At 32.3% G+C, this 18,668-nt stretch overlaps 1 protein-coding gene across 1 annotated transcript in view; it reads right to left on the bottom strand.

The window, feature by feature from the left end:
- The window catches only part of LOC124369478 (Down syndrome cell adhesion molecule-like protein Dscam2), a 187,190-nt gene that overhangs the window by 108,952 nt on the left and 59,570 nt on the right, over positions 1–18,668 (bottom strand). The window contains 2 exon segments of the mRNA XM_046827490.1: positions 3,423–3,570; positions 12,080–12,359. Coding sequence (XP_046683446.1) covers positions 3,423–3,570; positions 12,080–12,359 — 428 coding nt within the window.

The raw sequence follows: 18,668 nt of genomic DNA, 5'->3' as shown, positions 1-18,668 counted from the left end.
GGTTCTATTAGCACAAATTTGCCAGTTTGTATTACAGTACAATTATGGAAATACTTATGTTATTGATTTCTTATTACAAATAAAAAATAATGTATGCTGTTAGAAAAGTCTTACAACAAACGTTTTACCTGCATTTGGTGTCAAAGCAATTGTTCGAACTGTGTTCCTTCTACGGTTTGACAATGAGCCAATCTTGTGTAAAATGATTCGACAGAGTTGCCTAACATTTCTTCAGTTATCAAAGCAATCTCCTCTATAATCCTGTTTCTTAGGTCTTCCAAATTATGAGGCTTTCTTCTATAAACATTGGATTTTAAATGACCCCATAGGAAATAATCGATTGGTGACAAATCCGGAGATCTTGGAGGCCATTCGATTTCTCCTCTTCGGCCAATCCATTTATGAGGAAACCTTAAATCCAAATACTCTCTTACCTGTCTCCCATAATGGGGTGGAGCACCATCCTGCTGAAACCATACATTATCAAAGTATTCTCCTGATGCAATTTGAATAGCTGGGATTATTTCATTTTGGAGCATATTGTAGTAAAGTTCGGCATTTAAATTTCCATTGATGAAAAAGGGTCCAACAATTTTGTTACCTAAAATTCCACACCATACGTTCAGTTTTTGTGGTTGCTGTGAATGGGACTCAGTAATCCAATGTGGGTTTTCACTAGCCCAGTAACGGCAATTGTGCCTGTTAACATTGCCATTTAGGAAAAAAGTTGCCTCATCAGAAAATAGTATGTTGGTCAGAAAATCTCTATTGTCATCACATTTGCGCATCACAAGTTCACAAAACTCAACTCTTCTGTCGTAATCATCCTCACTTAACTGTTGGACTAAATGAACTTTAAATGGTTTGTATTTATTAATTTTCAAAATCTTACTCACAGACATAGGGTGCATATCATGTTGCTGTGCAGCTTTTCTGAGCGATGTATGTGGGTCTTCAATAAATGTTTGCAAAACATCTAGTGCATGTTCTTCATCTGTTGCAGATTGTATCCTACCCGACTTTGGCCGATTACGTACACTCCCTGTCATTTCAAAACGCTCAATAGTTTTTGATATTGTTGAAACACTTATGGGATTCCTTTCTGGGAAAGTGTCATTAAACAAATTACAAACTTCCCGATAAGATCTTTGACGATCGCCATATCCTCGCATCATCAACAGAGTAATTCGTTCTCTTTCAGACAATTCCATTAAAATGCCAAATAAAAACTGAACTACTGTAATTAGATAACTTGTTGACAGCAATGCTTCAGAGACACTGATTAACTCGACAGGAATGATATGACCTTTGTCCATTTGTAATTCCCAAGCTTAGACCTGTCTAGTGAAAGCTCCATGCTCAACAAACTGAAACCTGTAGACCAGATGATTAATAACACAATAATGTTTCTCATAGGCTAGTGACCTTTGTCTCTTTAAACCTTCCTGCTGACTGGAAAACACCAAGTACAGATTCATAAGTAATCAGAGAAAGTGACTCATAAGTTTTATTCATTGTAATAAAAACTGGTAAATTTGTACTAATGAAACCAGCTTAAAAATAAATTGTTTATTTTATTTTAATTGAACATTTAAAAAATGCTAAAAAATTAGTGTAACACATTTTGTGGCAAGAACCATGTTAAAATTACATTGTTGAACATCAGTAAATTTTCAATACTAAAAATGCTCTATTTTCTGATAGAATAATTCCTTTGAGATGCGGTTTGTGGCATTCAATTCAGTAAGCTATTACCTTTAAAATTATGTATCACAAGGTATAGGCTTCCATTAAGAATATTCACGATACCCTCGGCAGGACGTCCCCCGTTGGTGTGACATAACAAAACATTGTTCCAAAAAGTAGATGCCCAATCTCTATCACGATTGTAAGAGGTTTCAAATTTATATTTAAATTATTAAAGGATATATTTGGGTGTTTCCAGACATAATATACACCCTGTATATATACACACATAAAATCTTAATCCATTGCAGAGTGTGTGCACGTGTGAGGTGACTTGAATTTGTATTAATCACAGTACTGTGTTGGAATTTTAACTGACATTTGGCCTTACGTGAAAGTAGAAATAGCGAGGTTTCTTGATGATCAATAATAAATTTAAGATCTCGTTTGATGTTATACACAAAACGTTACAGCCGCCTTGAAAACACAAAAGGAATGCTATATTACATTTGGTCGGAGTTGGGAGAGAATGCAAAGCCAATAGATGTTTCTCTGGTTTGTTCTGCTGCGGAATACTGTAATCATGTCTGGCTGAACTACGGGCATTTTAGATTAGTTAATATGCATCTTAAGGGAGCAATTAACCTACCTAACCTGAAGTACGTCACGAAAAGGTTATAACCAAAAATCTTCCGGAGATCTCGTTTTCGTTAAAATTTTCTGCCTTTTCTTGTTGTAATATTGTATACATTATATAATATATTGTAATATCAATACAGTCCGACTATATAGTCGTATTTATATACCAATGTAGATTTTGTTCAACTATCATTATCTTAACTCGATTACTGATCCATCAGAAGAATGGGAGAATGACCATAATTTCTTCAACATTCTTATTTCAATAAATTATTACACGATGTGCCCACTCATGGATTACAAATTTGTCTTTTATTAAGCAACAACTAGAAATATGAGTGAATACAGATGCAATGACACAGTGCCTTGTAATTGTGGAGATAATTTAATAATAGATAACATTGTTAGTATATGTTCTCTTATAGACTTTTTAATAAGTCTAAATAAATAAAAATTGTCTAAGGAGCTCGTCATCATTTTGAGAAGTGGAATACGGCTTTCCTTCATCTTACTGCTCCTCAAAATCAGCCAAAATTTCATTTTAAATGTAACAGCCAATGTCTTACAATTTGTACACATATCCATTCAGTAACGATATCTAATGTGCTAGTTTTTACGTTACCGTACACTTTATAAAGTGGAGTATGCTACTATGAAAACAGTCTGGTGGTTTAAATTATCACTTAAAAGTACAGTGATATCTGAAAGGCACTTCCTCTTTTCCGTTCTCCTCCTTTACATCCTGAAGGATCCATCTCCAAAATTACGAAAAGTTTCAAATAAATTATGTTTGCGGAGATTTTTGTAACTGGTCAAAGCGTTTCTGGAAAGTGTAAGTATATCGAATTTATGCCTACCATATGTCTCAAAATAGGTTTATTTACGTACAATTTTAGAGTACGTTTATGATGCCCTTCTAATAACAAACATCACATTTAATAGTTAACAACTAGCCTAAATATAACATTTTATGAGCAACGTAGACACATTTAATTTCCATTTTGTTGTATCATAATATATCACGAAAAAAAGAATACACTTGTATCGAGTATCTTCTCTGTGAGATGTAAGAGGTTCGGTTTTTCTAGAATTACTACCTGTCTGTGTTGGAAGGAAGAGAGAGGCCATCCAGTTTCCAAGTGATGTGGGGAGTGGGGTTGCCGGTCGCAATACACTTCAAAGAGACTGGAGGTCCTGGCTGGAGTGTCTGTTGGATGAACTTGTACACCAGTTGAGGATGGGCGGCTGTAAACATGCAAGCAGGGAAGATGGTAAATTTTGTATTATATGGTATGTTTTGTGGAAGGTGGCCGGCCAATATTAACTTAACTGACCTTAGCATAAGATAGCTAGACAGATTAGATAGATAAACACGTACCACACAGTCTAATATGCAAAGTGACGTCATTCTCACTACTTTTAGGTGAGTCAGCGATATCGGCGCCGCTAGTGGTTTGTATATCGACTCTGAAAATAATGCTGTATATTTTTAACCACATGGCAATAAACTAAGACTGATTGCTTTCGTTATGTGAATAGTTATTTCTAAGTTTCCTTTATTCCCCGTTGACGAAAAATACCATATAATACAAATATTATTATGTATTGTATGTATATTATGTATCAAGACGTTTGTAGGGAATCTAATATCTTTCTTTTATTTCAATAACATTCACGTATGTATGGAGCAATATTATAACTATAAAGAGTTAAAAGTCATAAAATATTAAACTGAGAAATGTTTTTTTATTGAAACGTAACAAGTTAGCTCATTAAGTCTGTGGAGATAAATGTTTCTCAGAACATACAATCTCTCTAATATAAGAATAAAATTAAAAAAAATTTTTTAAATAAATTTGTTTCCAGAGCATAATTTTAATAACATAATTTAATAAAAGGGGTTTTAATAAAAAAATCGTGAAAAAAGATTTGTATTACAGTACAAAAACGTTTTGTTTTTAATTACTCAACAAAACTTGATATTGTACAACCATCTGCATGAGTCATATTTATTAGTACGAAAGCAATATTTTTACTGAATTAAATTAGTCTAATAAAAACTAAAAAAACGACATACACTCTTGAAGTTTCTTACTGTGAGTTTATTTCCCATAGAGACATCATCTACGAGTATTTTTTCAGACAACCCATTTACAAAAAAATTACAATTACAACAATACCAATTAACTACAATTCCTGCAATTTACAGGATCTCGCCCTCTTAAAGAATTGAATAGGAAAGAATGAAAACAACTGTTGGCTCTAATCATACTCTGCTCACATACTCTTCACAATAGTTTTGTGATTCGTCTTCATTCTAATGGGATATAGCCGTCTGTATAACAACTCTTTCAATAACAATATTATTATTTTCTTGTTAAACATCATTTTTAGTAGTATTTGGGTTTTTTGTGTGTAAAAATAAAAGTATTATTTATAAATAAAGTACATTATTACAGATAACCGTAGCTAGGCTACTAAATTTGATACTTTCTTTGATGGTTTAGCAAACTTTGAAAATCGCAACTGTTCATTTACGTCAGTCAGGTTGCAGCGGTCGAAAGTTCTATATATGGTCAGAACCAACTGCTATGGCGACGCCAACGTAGACGTCAACCACAACCACAAAGTCACACAGTGTTATTTGATTAAACTAGTATTACACAAGGCATTGCACACACATGCAAGGCGAGTGCATTGTACACACAGAATAACTCTAAATATCAAGCAAATATAGGGTGCATCAACCAATTCAATTACTTAGTATTATCTTTGAAGTATTCGATTGTTAGCTACAACAACAACATTTAATTATATACGTTAATTGTAAAATTTACTACGAATATTCTCCTTAAGAATTCCTACGCGCAAAAATTTAAGCATGGACACTCTAACCAAGTGGTATCGAGATTAGTGAACTACCAACCGTAAATATTAGTATCACTATAGTAATAGTTATGGAATGATGAATGCTTACTCTAAATCTTTCCCTTTTGTAGTATAATTGTAATGGCTGAATAAATTGAATTGTTTCGGTCATTTCTAATAATTTGACGTTATAAAATAAATCTGTTTTGAAACAAGAACTTTTAAATAATGATAATTAAGTTCAATTTATGATAGGGATTTTAGTAATGGCCTATGATTAACTTCGATGAATCGCGATTCCATCTTTTTATTATATACAGTTCTTGAATTACTTGATATTTAATATATATTAGTTAAAGTACTAGCGCCGAGATCATGCCTGTATGATTAAATATTTTGTTTAAGCCATCTCGGTGATACTATTTAAAATTGTTGCCTTATCTAAAGGAATATCAACCGTTTGTATGCAAATTTGCGAATAAATAAAAGGATACCACCATAAGGCTAATTCGTCTCATTTCAGAATTTTTCTCTAAACAGGCAGATGAAACGAAAAACGTGGTTTTAGGGACTTCCGAATCACTGTTTGAATAATCACTGTTATTAATGAAAAGAGTTGTATGACAAGTTGACGATAAATAGAAATCTCAAACAAAGTTCACTGACTGTCATAATGACAAAGTGAAGCTTGGAGCAGGAAACTTCAGCTGTCTATTAAGCGAGCCGATGGACAAGAAGAAATGAAATTCTAATATTCTTCAATAAAGAGTGCTAAAAATGTTTGTATAATACATCTTGTATAATGTCGAGTTAATCGACATTTCGGTATTGAAAGTAAATTTTAAAAACAAAACATATACGTCTATATATTTTGGAAATATTTATTTCCAAATGTAGTAGACTTACATATTTTTTAATTTCAAACTACGCATATCTCTGTACACAGTGATCTATAGTATTATTTTAATTAAACATTTTGAACAAGCAAACAATAAAAAAATAGTGGTGATCCACTTTGAGAAAATCTAAGCTCCATTTGTTGGATCGTCAGGTTCTACTATTCCTCGTACTTATGTTTTTGTAGTAAGTTGCTATGATAGTTTTTTTTAACTTGAAACGCGCCTAACTACTCTGAATCTAAATGGCAGCTATATTGTTTTTGTTAAATGTTGGCACTGTCTACTCTACCTATAGTTTCTTTGCTACGAAAGTTTAGGTACCTGAGACCAAATAATATTTAGATAAAACAATAATGGAAATCAATGGAGTTTTTGAGTTTATTTTGCAAGTATCTTTTTAGACGTTAATATTGGTTCTCAGATATAATATAGCTCTGCTTTTTCTGCAGTAAACGTTATTTTCATTTTATTCTTGCAGATTTTTACACCAGCTCAAAAGCAATGTCAAATTAAAGCACAGCATTAAAGCATATATGAAAAAAATGTGCCTAAGGGACTCATTATTAGTGGAATATAAGTGAAAATAAAGAGGGAAATATAGCCTTTCTCACGTTGTTTACGCAATCAACATTCCTATTAACATCAAACATTTTTTTATTCAATAAATCATTAATTTAGTCAAACACCCCAACCACCATTCATTTGACTTTGAAAGAGTTTCGCTTTTGCCATTTTGCCTTCTAATTTTCTTAGCCTTTTTTATTTGACCTAAACACACAAGATTGTTGACTGGACGAATTTAGGGAATACAGATTTTTCTTCATGACTGTCACAATGTCGTCATCCTTTAGATACTTCTTATACCAGGTCTTGCGGGGTTAGCAGCATAACATCTTTTAAATTTTTATTTTGGCTTCATTTTATCCTATTCGCTTTTAAGCTGAAATCATTGATTTATCACAAATCACTTGATCAGCGTATCAATCAGAGTGTAACACTTGAAAGTAACACTTGAGGTCTTTGTAATTCATGATTGTCACACTACAAACTGTCTTAGGTGCTTGTTTACCTTATCCCGTAAAAATGAATCTTTACGTAAATCGATGATTTAGCTCTGCTTTCCCTAAAAAATTAGCGTATTCCTATCATTGAAGTTCCTGAAAATCACATATACAATTATATTGACAGAATGTAAAATCTGTCACACAAATCGCAATTCTGTTAAGAAAAAAAAACTTCTTCGAACTGATGTCATACATTCAACTCTATTTACAGGTGTTTCATATAAAGCAATTAAATTAAAAAGACCTTTTCTTGGATGAATGCACGTAGTTTCGATCTTAAACTCAGAACCTAGGTCTAGGTCTAACTCGTTAAATTGGTTACTTTCAGCAGCCACTGCTTTGAAGCACAAAACAATACACTTAGTTTTTAATTCGAAACATCGTATTCAAGTTGGTTGAAAACGTTATAGTACACACTTGGACACTTTGTGATTAGAAAACACATATTTGTAAACGACAAAAAAATTTAAAGAACAGCTTGTAACACTGGCAAAATATCGTATGTTGTATAAAAATGTTGTTTCCAACATATAAATCCATAATTTAGTTCATATATGATTAATAATAGCACTATAACCAGGGAGTATAGTAACTGCTTAATATCTAAAAAGCCCGAGCGGGACGAGAAAAATTGGTAAGTTTAATTTGGTAAAAAAGTTATGTATGATATAGTTTTCGATTAATTTTGTCGTTAGCGATAAATTCAATAAAAAATCGTTTACCGAACAAAAACTGATTTGGATTAACACTAGTCTACATTCCGGACCCTTGGTATATCGTGAACTAATTTTACGATATACGATTAATTTTGTTTGTATAATTTTATGCTCTTCCTCTTCAAATTCCTCGACTAAGGACACATATCACCAACAGGGGCGTAGAATGAATTGAAACAAAGTACCAAATGGTTTACAACTCTCTTACTATGTATTTTTTCTTTCGCGATATTTTATTTTTTCGTTTTTATTAATTCGTGTAGGTGATAAAAATATTAAGGAAAATGTTATTTGGGATTTTATATAGTAAATATGCTCGAAAAAGAATTATAATTGCAAGATTTGATGGCTATAGTGTGACTAATGATAGTTTTCCGAAAACAATCTTTTTTGTGATTTCAATATGTATCATAAGTGGAATTTATCTAGTTCATGCTTAAAACAGTATTCGATTGGGAGATAACGAAAGAGGGATACACGTGGCTTTGAATGGATTCCGAGGATTGAAGAATTATTAAATCTCAATTCCAGTTCTCGTTAATAAAGGAGGTTTTAACCTCTCTAAAAACTGTCAAACCTATCAGCCAATTCTGGGCCTACATGCTGGGTCTTCGGGTCAGAGAGACGTGTTGGAAAAAGTTTGTAATACTGAAAACATAATTTTTGTCAGAGTAAAAAATTATAAAAATGACAAACAATTCTAATTTTAAACTTATTCCTTATAAACTTTTATGTACATATATTTGTGTGTGTGTGTGTGTGTGTGTGTGTGTGTGTGTGTGTGTGTGTGTGTGTGTGTGTGTTTAATTATTTATGCTGTAAAATAAAAAGACAGAATTATAGAATGAGCCCAGTAGTAGGGCATATTGATAAAATGTAATCAGGTCTCCGAAACAATTTCTATCTACGCTATCTGTTCCTTGGCTCTTCCAATAAAACTAGTACAATTTTCCATGAGGCGTTATTTCTGGGTCACACCTCAGCTCGCTTGTTTGCATTGCTAATGATTTCGTAGAATTCCCAGTTTGGTAGATAATTCTATTGACTTGGTAACATTAAAGAGCTTTAGTTAAAGTTATAACAAGTTAAATCCTCCTATACTAATTATTGAACTTTTCTATTTATATCAGGTTTTCCCTGTGACACATTTCTTCAATAAAAATATATTTGTAAAAATAATGTCAAATAAGATTCAGCTATTTCAAACGCTACTTGAATTAAGTTGACTTAAGCATATTCCAGTATTAGCTGTATTTTACGGCACCCACTAAAGAGAAAAGTTCAAATTTCCTTAACATGTTCCTTTAGAAGCTTTGAATGGCTATCATTATGTTAGGAACAACCAATTTAAACTTCTTTACAATACCATTATTGTCTCATCAAGAACTTAAATAGATCAACAACTTGAGCTAATCTTATATTCTAAGATTTTTTCCGCATTCTGAGGAGGTGATGGAAATTAATATTGTGTGCATTATTATATATTTATTTACATATGCATCTACTGAAAATCGTCACTTTTGACACAATCAGCAGACACTCAGTTCTGTCAGAGAAAACTCAAAGTAGGTGTAAAAACTGAACTATTCTTAATATACTGCTCTTAACAGCTGTAAACCTAGCTCAAAGATATGACAATACAAATCAAACTAATACCATACTTTATAAAAGTGTATATTTAACTAATATTGAAACATCACTAAAATACACTTTCATTGCTAAGTTTGGTTGTTCAAGTGACAGTTAACTAAAGTGTAGTACTGATTTAATGAAAAATACCATACAGTAAAAAAATAATATATCTACGAATAAGTTTAATCCGTAAATTGTGATTTGAGAATATTAGTAATAAAATTTGTTAGTCCACATCATCTGGGAGTCCATATCAAACATTTAGTGAGTGAATCACCTCAGAAACGTAAAAAAACTGTTCTGATTATCATCAGCCAAGTTACTATTATTTTCACGCTCATTACTGTTAATGTATAAATAGTAATAGGCAGACTAGTACTAGGAATATTTTCGTTCTTTGTTTGAATGTTATTTTTGACGATGGAAAATGTCCGGAATATTTTCAGCTGTTTGCTTAAAAAAACCGCAATTAAAATCAAGTAATAATTGTCTTATGAACTTATTGTATTAATCCCAAACCAATAGTTACAATACGTAGATGATAGACAAAGCTAAAAAAGCACTGTCTATTACATAAATATATATTCTAAACGAAGAATATTTATTTAAAGATTGCATGCAGCTAGAAATCTTAGTTGGGTTCGTTTAAAACCCTATTGTCAAAAAATATTAAATTTCAAAAGGACATTATTTGTTAAAAAACACACATCTGTGTACTATTTTAAATACGATAACTGCAACTATAACAACATTTAGTTAGATGTTATAAACACACTTTTATAATTCAAGTTTATTCAGATGTATGACGTTTTTAAACCTCAAAATAACACAAAATAATTATTTTTACATCTTTGTTTCCTTGAAGTTATTTATTTCTTTTGCTTATGCGCTGATTAATTTTATGTTTTGCATGAGTAGCAAAATATAATTGATGAGTAATAAATTTTGATTTATTTTTCGTAGTCCCTTTACATTTATTTATAAAAATAACTTATTATTACTTGTAAGTTGTCTTTATTAATTGTTTATCAATGAGTACACGATACATCGGTTTTGCCGAAATCTGCCTTGTTTTAGGCGTCAATTTCATACGAGTCTTGTGACACAATTTAAAAGAGATAATATTTACAATGTGGGTGACTTCATACATTCCAATCAAAACGTTTAACATTTCATACAGCAAGATAGTTGCGTATAACTGACAAGTAAAGGCGAACTATCAGTAGTCTGGTATACATGGTTATAAGCTTCATAAATGTATATTTTAATCGCAAATCAAAACAAAGTTATTAAGAAAAATATTTAGATTTTACAAATGTTAATATAAAAAAAGTGCAACCGTATCTGGATTAGTTTTTATAATACCATTAATGATGATGTAAGTTTAGGAGCCTATAACCTAAAAAGAATTATGTTTCTTTTGATTTTCGAATTGGTTTAATTAATGCAACCTAATAAGCAGGAATTTTGGTCTAAGTGGGTTCTATTTTTGGTTTTACTCTTAATATTTTCCATTAAACACTAGTTTTCAATACATGAACACATTTTAAGCAAACGTTAACAATTTTCTTCTTTATTCTGGTTTTCGTATAGATTTTAAAGATCTAGGTATACTTCAGGATATACCTTGGATTACTAGCTTAAAACACCACTGATAAGATACATGCATAAGTTTCCCACAGTATTCTTTCAAAACAAGTTAAAAACTTGTTAAAAAACAAGTTAAGGCTACTTTATAAAGATAAATCTATATTTCTTAATCACAAATTAAATTGGTAATCACAAATCCTATACATTTTGCATGCGATGATTATATTTATGATTGATAGATACATAAATATTAATATTATCTTGTATTCCTGCTGAAATGAAATACTCACAGGCGTTTAAAAGGTTGTAAGAGTTACACATTCTCAGAAAACCGGTATATTTACAGTGATAAACAGTTATAAATAATGTGTTTAACTTAAAATGCGGTAATGAAAACACCAAACTCTGAAAATTTGTAGGAGTATGCCTTTGCTGACAGGCGGTTCAAATGACTACGACGTATATTGGACTTATTGATAATAAGAGAACAATGTTCTTTATTTGTAAATTTTCATTCACATTATTCTGTAATTAGCATGCACTTTTTTATAAAAGTCACATTAACCAAAGGAATGAACTATTTTTCATGCCATCCGGAATTTTTATGTTCAATTGGATTGAGGTGGTTAAAAAAAGAACATTTGTGATAACTAATATAACCACATGAATATACCTGTAAACCATATTTACTGTACAATCCAAAAAATAGAAATCCAGGGTTAAAAATATTAAAAGATTTGAATTAAAGGTTTTTATATAGTGAAGGCTTCAATAATTCTTGACAGTTGAACAGAGTACACAACTCTTAATACACAAAAGTAAGGTTTTTCTTAATAAAATAATTCTTGATTTACTTATATTTATTTTCATCATGACGTAACCTACTAATATAACCATCGTTTAAATCGGTGTCAAAATAAAATCAAATCATATCTTAAATCATCATGCTAACTAAACACTAAACAAAAAATTGGTTTTTACTCACATCCTAAAACTAGTTGCACGGAGGCTTGTGCACTCTCAGTCTCTCCTCGGACAAGGCACTGGTACATCCCAGAATCCTCCCGCTGGACTCTGGGGATAACAAACTGGTCTTGGGCGTTGGTCAGGGGACTGATTACATGGCCGTCTTTCAGCCAGACTCTCTGACCCGCCAAGCTGCTTGCTGATCCTCCAGACACAAGGCACGTCAGTTCGGCGCGGGACCCTATGTCCGCCGTTAGCTGGCCGGCTGGCTGCATACTGACACTCAGAGGCGATGTTACCTACAAAACCCAATCTAAAGCTTACGCCTACAGTATGGAAAATGTAAACAGCTTATTAAACGTATTCAGTTGAAATCTGGTCTGAAATCTTATACAGTGTTAATAATTTGGTGTTTCCATACTATTTTCTTTTACTGTAGTTGTACATGTTTGAATAATTCCTAAGTAATTTAAATGGTTGAGGAGGAGGATGTTTACAATGTTAAATTCAATGGTAATATTTGGTAGGGACTTTTTTTATTAAAAAAAGAAAGTTACTTACAAGATCAATAAAAGTAACACGTCTGGATAGTATAACTTATACATGGTTATTTCAAGAATATATAGCATAAAGTTATTTTGTGTATTCTGCAATTGTTTTGTTAAAGATTTTAGTTTTAAATATAAGAAAGAGAAAAAAAAAATATTTTCTGGTCTTCTCAGACTAAATAACAGTTTTTTAATTCAAAGATGAATAATCCTACTGTTAGGAAGCAGGAGCATCAACGTTACTAAATAAATAAACACTAAAAGAGGAAGAGGCATTAAAATAGATGAGATGAAAGGGGTGGTTGTGGAGTGGTATGCTGCCCTATAAATACGCAACAGAGCGTTCAACTGTTTGGTCGTGGTACTTCAGTAATAGACGTCAACGAGCAAAACAGACACGGAATTCTAAATGCATTGCTGGGTATATACAGGTGTCTCACTTAAAGTAATACAATGGCTAACTTATAATTACAGTTACATTAACTAAATTATTTTCTTTGGTTTTTATTATTAAAAAAAGTATTCGGGTGTTGTAAAGCCAACCTCCGTCCCGAAAAGCAAAACGAAACTTTTCTATACAAGTTTTATCAAAAGTATTTGGACGCCTGAGTAAATTGAAAATTATTACAGACAAAATTAAAACATTCAGCGCGTAATTTGTCATTTCAGAGGGAAATAAATATTTTTCTTTTTTATGGGACGAACAGGACGAGAGATATCTAAATATTTAACTAATTCAAATAAACACTCATATTCTTGCAATTCACTAGTGAACGGAAACTGGCTATGTGTGAAAGCTAGGATAGTGATAGTAATATAATCACTTTCATTTGAGACTTATTTTATTGAAAAGTTTACATAAATATAGGACGATCAAGTTTTGTATAACTTTTTGGTGGATCCAGCTATTTATAAAATGTAATACTAAGTAGCAGATTTAATATTTATGTTAATAACTTAACATAATATCTATTATGACTACGACCATTAAATAAATTTTTGAAATAACACCATAAGCACATTTACTAAATACCTTTACATTAAAAAATTATAACACAGATGACTTAACAATCTGAAATACACAATAACAAATATGAAAGTCCTTAAATAAATATAATGTCTATCAAAAGTAATGCTTAATCAGAACTACTGTATTCATAAAATTTTAAGTGTAATTAATTGAAATTGAAATTCTTATATTCGACAAATATTGATATAAGACATATTGATATATTGACAAATATTTACATTAGGTAGTTAACCGTAAAAACCTCTTGACAGCTGGTGTTCAGAAAATAATGTCTGTAAATTTTCGAGTCTCAAACTGTTTTGCGATAACCACTACAGTTTTAGTAACGGTTATTGTCACTTCATGAGGCCAAAACACCTAAGCGTTTGCACAGTTCCGTATTAAGTAGTACACGATAAAATTCAGTTTACAAATGTTTACGACCTTAGTGGACGAGTATGGAATATTTAATTACAGGTCAATTGAGGTATGTTATTCTGAAATACGCGTTACACCACGAACTATTGCTTCTTGGCAACAACTTACATATACAACAAGCATATATATTGTAATGGATGATTGTTTTTACCGCAGTATGTTGTAATTGTTGACACAATCTAGGTACAAACGGTGACTGTATCGTGGTACGGACCGAGTGTATGCCAATCCGGACTTATAGTCCATTTCTGAAAGTCGGAATCTGTGTGGCCGTGCACTGTCACCGGATGATAGAGACAGTGCACGCTGCAACTTCGTCGTCGAAAGTGAACTTAGATTGTTGCAGTGATTGATTTATTTACATAATAACGCTTTTTTCCTTATTGCTGCAGAAATTATTACAGATCTGGCGTGATATGAACTACACGGTAATCTGAAATTGGCACCGTCTACTCTACAGTTATTATTGATAAATACTATAAATAAATTAATAAGTAAATAAATAATAACAAATAGAAGTAAAAAATTAATTTGGTGACTACTACCCGAAAGTTAAAATGAAAATACCAGTTTTTAGTTTTTCAAGATGGGACAGAAAAACACTATTTTATCACTATGGATCGTTGAAAATAATCCAAAGAATAAGTTTGGATGTTTATTATTTTCAATGTCTATTAAAATTGCTATCAGCGAGTCTTGGAGGCGTTTGCATACATCGTATATCCACCTTGCAGGAAATATTTTGCTTTTAATTTGTTGTTATTGTTTTTTTCTTATTGATGTTCGTATGGAATCTTTCTTCAAATTGGCCTATATTATCCCTCAATCAATAGCGTATAATATTATGATTACGTTTCAACATTATCATACTCTAGTGAGTCCAGAGCAATTTTTGAATTTGACATAAAACCATATCTGAACCGTAATTAACACTATTTGGTTACCTCCAAGTTATTCGCTTTTTATCAATGACAAAACAGACAAAATATGTGAGCCTAACGTTACATATATGAAGAAATTACTTTAAATTATACTTCTTGGGTTGACATCTAAGATTGGCCAAATTTTAAGACTTTGAAAACTGTTATCCTACACAACTTACCGGGACTACATCCGAGGGTTATTTTAATTATGATATTATGGAATACGTAAACAATACTTATTAACCTAGAATTTTATGGGACCATTGATGACTCGAATACAGACTTGTTATGTCAACTAATAACAATACCACCGCCTGATGACAATGTTTCCTGGCTGGGATATGACGATACTTAATTGTCTCTGCACATCACACCGCTGCCTGTCGTATTTCAAACTGGTCTAATAATTGTTAGCAGCCTAAAAACATAGTTCATATACGAGGCACCATCTTTTCCCATTAGTAAAACACGATCTGGTTTCCCATTATAGCATTTACCATATGAGACCTTAAGAGTTTATTTGCAACATTTTTACTGTCAAAACAGAAACTCCATTCTTTCTAGATGTATATACCGGGTGAGTCTAAAAGGACTTTAAAACTTTGAAATTAAATAGATATTTATTGACTTTACTTACAGACTTGATATATGTGTCATTTTGTGGCAAATTACTTCAAGTTTGACTCCGTAGTGCTGTAGTACCAAGTTCCGCCACTGCGAGCGCCAGCTTCGTCTGTACTAAAATGGCTACTTTCACTGGTGCGGAGCGTGCTCGCTGTGTGTTATTGTTTCATGAAACAAACTCTGTTACAAGTGTTCAGCGTAGATTTCGCACAGAATACGGAAGAGACCCTCCAAGCAGGCCTTCTATTTACAGATGGCACAAGAATTTTGTCGAGACAGGTTGTTGTGTTCGTCATGAGAAATCGCCAGGTCGCCCACAGGTCAGGGAAACCTTTGCCCGTAGTCCTAAAAAATCAACGCGGCGTGCAGCTGTGGAGACTGGAATTCCACAAAAGACAGTTTGGCGATTGCTACGGAGACGTTTGCACTTAAAACCATACAGACAGATGGTACAACATATCACTGATTTAGATAAAGCTGCTCGTGGAGAATTCTGTGCTGTAATGTTGGATTGAATTAGGGAAGATGAGACATTCCTGAACTCAATAATCTTCAGTGATGAGAGTACCTTTCATATCAGTGGTAAAGTGAACACCCATAACTGAAGAATCTGGGGGAACGAAAACCCAAGAGAATCCCTTGAACGAGTTCGGGAGAGTCCAAAAGTGAATTTGTTTTGTGCGATGAGTAAATTTAAAGTGTACGGGCCATTTTTCTTCATGGAGAGAACTGTCACTGGTATCATTTACCTTGATATGTTGCAGAATTTTTTGATTCCTCAAATTGATGAAGATTAACACAGGATGCTCCTTTCTACTAACAGCAAGACGAAGCACCACCTCACTACCTAACAGATGTTAGGGATTTCCTAAACAGTCGTTTTCCAGGTCGCTGCATTGGGCGTTCAGGACCAATTGCATGGCCATCTCGTTCCCCCGATTTGACTCCTATGGATTTTTTTCTATGGGGTTTTCATTAAAGACTCATTACTCATGGTATAATGAGTTTGATAATTTAGCTTGAGCTAAGAGAAGTCCATGACGTAGTAATATAGTCATGGACCAATATTATCGGCTGCTTAACCGGGTAACATAAAGTATGAGAAACTATATAAGCTCAGATACATTCTTACGTAAATACTGGCAAAACATTATCTAGTAGCTAATTGTGTGATACAAACATAGTGCTTTAAAGGCACTTAAAAATCAGAATAAATTCCTATTAGAGGCCTAAATGAATATTTTCTTTGCCTCTCTGAATATGAGACATATTTGTGTAAAACTATATATATTTACAAAATACACGAATATAACCTGTTATATTCATCTTTTTATTATTCTTTAAAATAATGTTGCATTTTCCAGAAAATAGAAGCATGTTTTCAAAATGAACCCATTATTACAGACTTACCTTGTTCCCAGTATTAAAATCCCATTAGTATAATTTATGTTATGTTCAAAGGCCTTAAATAAATTTGGTGAAAACATTCTCAATTTCACCAATAATATAAAGTATTCAATAATTAAGAACGTTGATTCTGTCTGCCATATAGTGCTCGGAACAATAAGGCGTCTTTTTGGATCATTAACACAATCGAATTGCAATGGACCAAAAATACTTTATTATTTGGCAATGTTTTAATTTTTGACAGCATTATTTAGTTGGTACAAACAATTAATAAATTAAGGTCTCCGGTAGTTTAAGACCTGGATTAAATTTCATTCGTGAAATACAATGAAATGTTTATCGAGGACGCAAGGTTCGGTATTTGACCTACTACAATTGTATGTAACGATACTGTGCTAATGTAACTACAATTTGGTGTTCACCTACAGGTTAACTGAAATGTACATTTTAATTTATGTGGAATATTAGCTGAAAATTATTTGTTAAAATTACAGTTAATAAAATAAGGGATTCGCTTATCAGAAACCAAGAATACTATTAGTGATTAGTGAAAAAATTGGCTGGATACTGAACACTAGAAAAACTATCCGACTTTCGCATTCTATATAGAATGCAAAAGTCGTATTTAGCTCCATTTCGTCTCCCACTCAGTGCAGCATCTGTTATGCGTAATAACGTAAAACTGAAAATTATGTAGCACCAATTCTCACATCAAACTATACAATGATATAATAATTCCCTACTGTAGAAAGGAGCGGGATTGGGTATACACAGTCATCGGTTCACTTCCCACCAGAAAGGTTCACCTGTAGGTTGTGTATACTTCTCGTAACAGGTTCGTATTCATCCTTTGAGGGCTCGTCCTTCAATGAATGATAGAGTTCAAGCTTTTGTATTCAGTGGGATTGTGAATTCCCTGTAAAACTGAACTATTAAAACTGAACTTTTACATTTTTAATAAATAATTTATATGGGTTAAGTAAAAAATAGGATCAAATAGTCTACGATTTCTATAATTTTATTTCGTATTATAGAAATACCTGATAGACAATCGCAGAGAGATATTCTAGATCTGTCTGTACCGATCAGATTCGAAACCGTAACAGCAAGATATCATAGAACGTTAAAGGGACAAACACATATATCATCAAAGAGAATAACCAAGATTACCACAGATGTAAACCTGAAACCATCACAGACAGGTATCCTCATTTTCACTGAAAGTCAGCAATAATCCATGACACTACGGGTTTAGCATTCCTGTGACGAGTTTTCCTACCTACAAAACACTATAGGAGACAAAGTGATACAAACAATTATAAACAAACGTCAGAAACCATCACAAGAAAACATGGAAATCGGCTCAGAAAGACATTTAAAATAGGCACTGAAAAATGTTAGAAATCATCAAAGATTTAATACAATACTTAACTGGTCAAAATAATTTGAGTTCAGCCAGGAAATGCATAGCAAATTGTGATATTAAAATCAATAGACCAACACAGGAAGACTTCCGATACAGTCTAAAAATACCTTATTATAGTTATTATATATAACAACTTAAGGATAGTTTAGATCTATGAGTTAGTAATTGTATGTAATATGGTATTTCAAGAAGACGATTAAATATCATACTATCAAAATGTGTTATTGTACACC

The sequence above is a fragment of the Homalodisca vitripennis genome, chromosome X (assembly GCF_021130785.1).
Source record: "Homalodisca vitripennis isolate AUS2020 chromosome X, UT_GWSS_2.1, whole genome shotgun sequence".
In the NCBI taxonomy this organism is placed as follows: Eukaryota; Metazoa; Arthropoda; class Insecta; order Hemiptera; family Cicadellidae; genus Homalodisca; species Homalodisca vitripennis.
The sequence above is the reverse complement of the archived record's forward strand: the minus strand, read 5'-3'. Positions and strand labels throughout refer to the sequence as shown.